Source organism: Coenobita brevimanus, chromosome 17 (genome assembly GCF_032717465.1).
Source record: "Coenobita brevimanus isolate Jiangsu-jjx chromosome 17, ASM3271746v2, whole genome shotgun sequence".
In the NCBI taxonomy this organism is placed as follows: Eukaryota; Metazoa; Arthropoda; class Malacostraca; order Decapoda; family Coenobitidae; genus Coenobita; species Coenobita brevimanus.
Window position 1 is genome coordinate 7,241,194 of NC_136970.1, and position 7,364 is coordinate 7,248,557.

A 7,364-nucleotide genomic window follows, 5' to 3' on the forward strand; every position below is an offset into this window, starting at 1 on the left:
AATGTGTTTGAATGGATGAATAAATGGGGAGTGTGTCGTCCTGTCTCGGCTACTTCCCTTTTCTTGTGGGAACCAGGCTAGGTATATAGATAGATAGATATGTGGGAGACCCTCCTCTACCCAATGCCAGACGGGGATAATCCATGGCCCCACCTGACCCCCTGTCACCCCCCCCCCCCGCACGCCATTTTCTCGGCAACTCACCTGTTAGCAATGACCTGGCCTGTATAGACATGTCGCACCACGGTCTCTCCATGGATGAAATTGAAGGCGAAAATGATTCCCAAGGTGGAGGACAAAGGAAGAAAGAAGCCAGAGGAAGAAACAAGCAGAAGTGATGAGGCGGTAACGTCATAAAGGAAGGTGCCATATGTTGATTTTTTGGTGAGTGAACAACTCTTATATCGCCTATATTATTGTGTGAAAACCAATATACTCTTGTACTACATACAAAGTTGTACCAAATAAATACTGTATATATTTACATATAATGAGTGGTTTGGAATAGTTACCCCTCCCAAGAAAACGTTTTCTCTGGAGCCTGGCCAGAGAGAACACGGTACCAAGGTGGGGGTACTGTTCCCTGTATTTGGTATTTCTAAACTCAACTGAGCACTTTCTCTGAATTTTCGATGTTTCTCATAAGCGGAGGTTTTAGCCAAAAAAAAAAAAAAAAAAATCTGCCGGGATTGGGGTGGGTGGGTTCAGTAGTGAAAAATCTGCCGGGATTGGGGTGGGTGGGTTCAGTAGTGAAAAATCTGCCGGGATTGGGGTGGGTGGGTTCAGTAGTGAAAAATCTGCCGGGACGTGGCGGGTATTAATGAATCTCCACGATTACATATTGGTCTGCCTGAGAAATCCGAGTGTGGGATTTACTCTCGTGCCGTCTTTGTTTATGTTACCTTGATGTAAACAGACCGAAATAATAATTTGCATTATAAATCATTACCATTTTCTACAAATTATCACTGTTTTAATTTCACTACTATTTTATGTCTTTCAGTGATACATAGTGACATTTCAGTACCCTTCAAATGTAGCAGTTCAGTAATGATACTTACTGGTATTTCAGTAATCTTCAAATGTAGCAGTTCAGTAATGATACATATTGACATTTCAAGAACCATCATATGTAGCAATTCAGAAATGCGTAGTGTGCCTGCCAGGTAACCAGTACCGAGATGCAGTACCATGCTCCCCAAGTAGCCGCGGAGGAGGCTGATCTACTGGTCCCCATGGAGGAGAGGCCGCTGTATCGGGTACTAGACGTAGCGGCAGGCACGGGCTGGGTCGGCCGGGAGCTCAGCAAGATTGGCTTCAGGTCAGTACTTTGGTCAGGGCTCATGAAGTTATGCCTTAGATCAGTACTTTGGTTGGGGATTCAGCAAGACAGACTTCAGGTCAGTACTTTGGCTGGGTGCTCAGTAAGATAGGCTTCAGGTCAGCACTTTAGTTTGGGACTAAAATATCAAGTCGGTATTTTAATTATGGGCTCTGGAAGAGAGGTTTCAGGTCAAAACCTCGGTCAGGAACTCTGAAAGGTGGGTTTCAAGCAAGAACATGGGAGTAAATCGTGTTCTAGATTATGGTGGTTTCAGTTCAGTAAATATTACTGCACTAACCACTTCAGTGAGCTGTGTCAGGTACTGGACATGGCTGTGGGCTTTGATTGGGTCGCCTAGGTGCTCAGTCAGTTGGATTTCATGTCAGTACATGACTGAGGCATGGGATTGTATTCTCGTCCAATGAAAATGTGGTAACTACATGAGTGGCTGATGCACAGTAGCTCAAACAACTATCTGTACAGGAGGGAGTTGCTTTATTCGATATTGTTCGTGTGACTAGCGTTGTCTCGGGCAGGCTGGTAAACATGGTCTCACCCACCTTTAATATCAGTCCTCAGCAAAGGGGATGTGTTGCCATATGGAAATAAGGTATCACTCATAGTATGTGTGATTATTATCTTAGTATGGGGAGATAAATGTTTTAATGGGTTATAATAGTAATGCAACACACATGGGCCCTGGATTTAGTGCATATGAATTGCCGTCACTGAGTGCCTTATAATATCGAATCATGAGACAGACTTTGTTATTCATGAACATGGGCACGAAACGCCCCATTGCTGGTTATGGGCCATAGCAGTGCTAGCTTGTAACGATATCGCAGTTCATAATATTGACATCCATTACGGATCCCGTGTCAGATGTTTCTCAGTACGAGAAGAGATGATATGCTACTATATACCTATACTCTTTAGAAGGTGTGGTAACCATTTATTGGAAGAAAAAGGCCACTAAAGAAACGTAAGGTCAGGCTTTCACAGATCCTGTAAAGTGATGCACTTACTATACATATTAATATTGCTTACTGGCATTTTAATATACATTACTGTGAGCGGTTTTGTATGGCATTTTACTACATTACAAAAATGATTAACGAAAACAACAAAAATTATCGCAGCAAATCGACGTATGTTATCCGCATTAGTAAAGCCCTAAAAGCTCTCGCATCGAAGTCTTAATCGTCCAAGTTTTATACTGCTTCCAACGGAGTTTGTAAGGATCCAAGTAATGGCACAAATCAAAGGCCACTCATTTCAAACAGTTGAGAACATTACCCTAATTTCAACACACCTCGTATACTTGTGTGCACAATCAATGCGTGTGCCTGAACATCACCCTGAGATGCAATGGTTCTGTCCCACAGGAACCTGGACGCATTGGAGCCGTCAGAGGGCATGCTGAAGGAACTCACAGACACTGGCCTCTACAACAACAAGTACAAAGAGGTCATTGACGTCACCAACACCAACAGCAAAGTCCCTGAAGGTCAGTGTATAATTTACGAAGGAAAGTATGTATTAGTGAGGAATATTTTACAACGCTATTTAATGCAAAAAAAAAAAAAAAAAAAGAATACTAATTGCCATTAGGAGTGGTTACAGTACAATGGAGGTATTTCTCTGAAGAAACAAATCATCTAATATTACAATAATCACAACAAAGGAAACTAGGTGTTTAAATTGTACTGTACAAAAGAGTACAAAACAAACCCAAGGCATGGAAAAGTGAGAACACAGCTATACTCTCGTGAACATGGAGGCCTTTTACAGTAGGACTTCCTTCCTTAATTATTTATTCACAATAATCCTCAATAATCGTTTGTAAGTTTCAGTTTACAAACACCTTCTATGTCGTGACACATTTTAATATTTTATTCGTCAAAATCAGACTTTTTCACAGCTTAGGATGGACTTTTGAGACTGGAGGGATTAGATTATCCGCCAGACAATGAGGTCCTGCAAAAGCTGAATAAAATTGCATAGAAGTAGCTAGCACTACTCGATAAATTACATAATTGGATTGAAAGGGTTAATAGAGTCAGTTTGCATATATAAGATGAACGAGAGGACTACCATATGAAATAATTAACTACTGGAAGGAGAGGTGTTATGGAGCTTCCTTAGGCCAAGAGAATACGGCTCAGTATGTTATACAAGAACTTTTTGACGATTCTCTCTCTCTCTCTCTCTCTCTCTCTCTCCTGACAGGCGTATATGACTTAGTGGTGGTTGTTGGCGCAATGAAGGCCCACTACATTGAGGTCTCTGGCGTCGACCAAATAATCCATTTCGCCAAACCAGGTGGGTGATTAACTTTGTCCTTGTCACTTCTATTACCAGATTCTCTGCATCATCATTATCAAACCCATCAGCATCATCAACAGGGCCACAGCAAGTTTTGATGGCTCCCTGGGTAATTGCTGAATTTGACGTCCTCGTCCCTTTATAATTCCTCGCCACCATTATGCTATTCTTAACTAAACTTTTTGTTCTTTTGCGGCTTATTTCTCATAGTCTAGTGGCAGAAAAAGACAGTGCTGCTGCATTAAATATTTTCCATTGGGCTTCCACGTGACTGGCATCACGTTCGTATTAATCTGTTGTTAAAACTCAGCCGTTACAGTACCATTCTACACAAAATTAGTGCCAATGTTTATTTTCTTCATAAAGTAACTAGTTTCATTCCAGTGTGATACCATTGTATGTACAGTTGCGGACATATCAGAAACACCCCGTCCGCCAGCGATGTGGTGTGATGCTCTCGGCATCTGGTAATACTGTTAAGGCCGGGTCACACGAGCACTTTTTTCGGCAATAAATAATCGGCAATATACAGCCAAGCCGATTTTGTGAGAATATGAAGCCGAGTCTGGTCACACGTAGTTAGCCAGGTTTGTTCCTGATTTCGGCTCAACTGTTTATTCGGTGCCAGACCGAGTCGTACGTGAACAATAACAAGCTGAAGCAGGTCTGTTTGATTTGACTGGAGGGAGTAGACAACAACATCACAGATATGGATGATAATATAGCTGCTTATGCTATGTTATTACTTCTGAAGAAAAAGAAGCAAAAGAAGAAAGGAAGGAAGCGTCTGTGGAGTCGTGAGTGGCTACAGAGAAGGAAAGAAGAGAGTATGGCTTTCAGACTGATGAGGGAGCTAAGAGAAGAAGATCCAGCCAGCCTCAGAAATTGGATTAGGCTAGACCAGGCGCAGTTCCAAGAGCTCCTTACCCTGGTCACTCCAGTCATTGAAAAGCAGAATACGAACATGCGTGAAGCAGTGACTGCCAACGAACGCCTAACCTTGACACTCTGTTATTTAGCATCAGGTAAGTTTGTCTGGTACCTTTTTGGGCAGGCCAATTAAGAAGTTTTGGTGTCAACTTCAATTTTTGGGTGAACATTTGTGTGTGTGTGTGATTCAGGGATAATACTGATTTCTATTAAAAAAAAAAATAATTAACCAACTGAATAACCTATCCTTGAACCGAATCTGAAAGTCATTTCATACAGTGACTGCCCTGGTAATTTATGATGGTTGCTGTTGAAAAAGGGAAATTTACCATTTGACACTAAAACTTCTTAAAAACTCATCCACATATAGGCCTATTAAAGAAACCCATATTCTTAAATACTCAACCACATATAGGCCTATTATAGTAACCCATATTTAGTGGGTATTATTTTAGAAGCAGGCAATACACATTCAGGAATATTAGCACCATTAACATGTATATTCCCTAAGGATCACAATCAACCCCCATAACCTCATTAAGAAATTAGGTTAGGTTACCATGGTTAGGATAGCATAGGTATATATGGTTATGAAAGTCATTTCTGAATGGGGTTATGGGGGTTGATTGTTATCCTTAGGGAATATAGTATATGTTATTGGTGCTAATAATCCTGAACTGTGTATTGCCTACTTCTAAAAATTTACCCGATTTTTTCATACATTTTTGTTTATTGCTTTCAAGTACTTTGCTGTGTGTGATTTAGGCTGATTGTAAATTTCTGGAAAGCAAATTGGCATATGCTGAAAACTGGTATGTTAGGCTACAGGTAGGTTGTTTGCACTCAGACATGTTTACCAGGGCCAGTATTTTTACTTGTACTTCCAGGAAAGCCTAGAATGATTTTGACCTTTAATTTTTAATCTTTATTTTTTCTGAAAATGCCTTGTTTCTTTGTCTTTTTCTTCTCTTTTCCACCCCTTTTCAACAAAGGGGACCTGTGGAGAAGGAGGTTTTTGGGTGGAGTGAACACAGGGAAATGTATTTATACCATATACAGTATAATAGAAAACAAGTTCATGTATATTATTGTGCTTACCTTTTATATCATTAATAGTAATTTGCATAGAAACTGGTACAGGAAGTAGTTGCTGTTATTGACGAGAGGAACCCATAGCAAACACACAGGACAGTAAACCCATGCTATATCGGACTTCAGTATATCATACTTGACGAGCCTCTTGAACTGCCCAGCTTTATATTGGAAACAGTGTGATAAAACTAATCACAGTCCAGGCACTCTCCCTCTTAAGTGGTAGAAAGCAAAGGCTTACTATACTGCATATCATCTGGAGAACTGAATCATTGGTTAAATCTTCCAGTCAGGAAATTTGTTTCATTCAGGTTATTTATTTATTTTTCATCTTAATGATTAAGATTTTTACTAATAGCTTGCAGAATACCTTTCTCATCTCCACATGAACCTAAATTTCTACCTCATGCACAGTGCCATATTCCAATCCTCTCAGCAACACAATTATCACACACAAAAATCACCCAACTATGCATAAGGGTTACCCTACTCAAAACCTCTCTTTTTTTTTTTTTTTTTTTTTTTCAGGAGAGACATATAGATCATTGTCTCGTCAGTTCAGGATCAGCCACAACTTGATCTCCAGCATCATCCCCACAGTCTGCAAGGCAATTTATCAAGTTTTGCAGCCAGTATATGTTCAGCCACCATCAACTGCTGAGGAGTGGCGCCAAGTGGCAAGAGAATATTACAATCAGTGGAACTTCCCATTGTGTATTGGAGCACTTGATGGGAAAAGAGTGATGATTAAGAAGCCACTTAATTCAGGATCAAGCTATTATGATTACAAAGGTCATAATAGTGTAGTATTGCTTGCACTTGTGGATGCAAACTGCAAGTTCCTTTATGTCGATGTTGGTGCCTGTGGAAGAGCCAGTGATGGAGGAGTTTGGGATAGGTGTACTCTGAAGCAGGCAGTTGAGGGTGACATGTTAGGTGTTCCTGAACCAGAAAGTATACCGTTCTCTGACAAAAAATGCCCATATGTGATTGTTGGTGATGATGCCTTTCCTCTGAAGGGCTATTTAATGAAACCATATCCTGGAAGGGGCGAAACTCAAGAAAGAAGGATATTCAATTACCGCCTTTCTCGTGCTAGAAGAACATCTGAAAATGCATTTGGCATTCTAGCAGCTAGGTTTCAGGTATACCAGAGTGCCATACGAGTATCACCTGAACACACAAAGAACATAGTCTTGGCAACTATAGCCTTACATAATATGCTCACTGAAACTTCTAGAGACACTTATTCACCTCCAGAGCTGATAGACAGAGAGGATACGAACAGTGGAAGACTGCAGCAAGGTGAAATGCACAATCATGCAGGTGGTGCTTTGGAAGCACTGCAACCAGTTGGGAGAGGTCATGCCCAGTATGCGAAGGAGGTTAGAGAGAAGTTCAAGGACTACTTCAACAATGAAGGTCAAGTACCATGGCAGGATCGTATGGTGTTGATGCATTAATGGATGTAAAATTCATGTAGAATACATATATAACAGTTTAAGCTCTTTTTATTTTCCTCAATGCCAGTACAAAGTTTTTAGCCTACCAGTAATGAAGTGACTAACAATAAAGTAACCCCTTCAATCTGCAAAAGTTCTGACTTTACTCAAAAGGTGAAATTTGAAGCAGTGTGCACTTTGCAGCAATCATACCAAAAACTATAGAATACTTTGAAAAAAAAAATTTATAA

The 7,364-nt window shown here is 40.5% G+C and overlaps 1 protein-coding gene across 1 annotated transcript; it reads left to right on the top strand.

The window, feature by feature from the left end:
• The first annotated feature begins 4,358 nt into the window (after window positions 1–4,358).
• On the top strand, window positions 4,359–7,134 carry LOC145391239 (uncharacterized). The gene is made up of 2 exons (XM_080265914.1): window positions 4,359–4,674; window positions 6,272–7,134. Exons 1-2 carry the CDS (start codon window positions 4,359–4,361, stop codon window positions 7,132–7,134), a joined length of 1,179 nt encoding a protein of 392 aa, XP_080122040.1.
• Window positions 7,135–7,364: the final 230 nt, after the last annotated feature.

Coding starts and splice junctions, on each gene's coding strand:
- LOC145391239 (XM_080265914.1), top strand. CDS start 4,359: ATGGATGATAATATAGCTGCTTATGCTATGTTATTACTTCTGAAGAAA. Junction 4,675..6,271: donor ACTCTGTTATTTAGCATCAG/GTAAGTTTGTCT, acceptor TCATCCCCACAG/TCTGCAAGGCAATTTATCAA.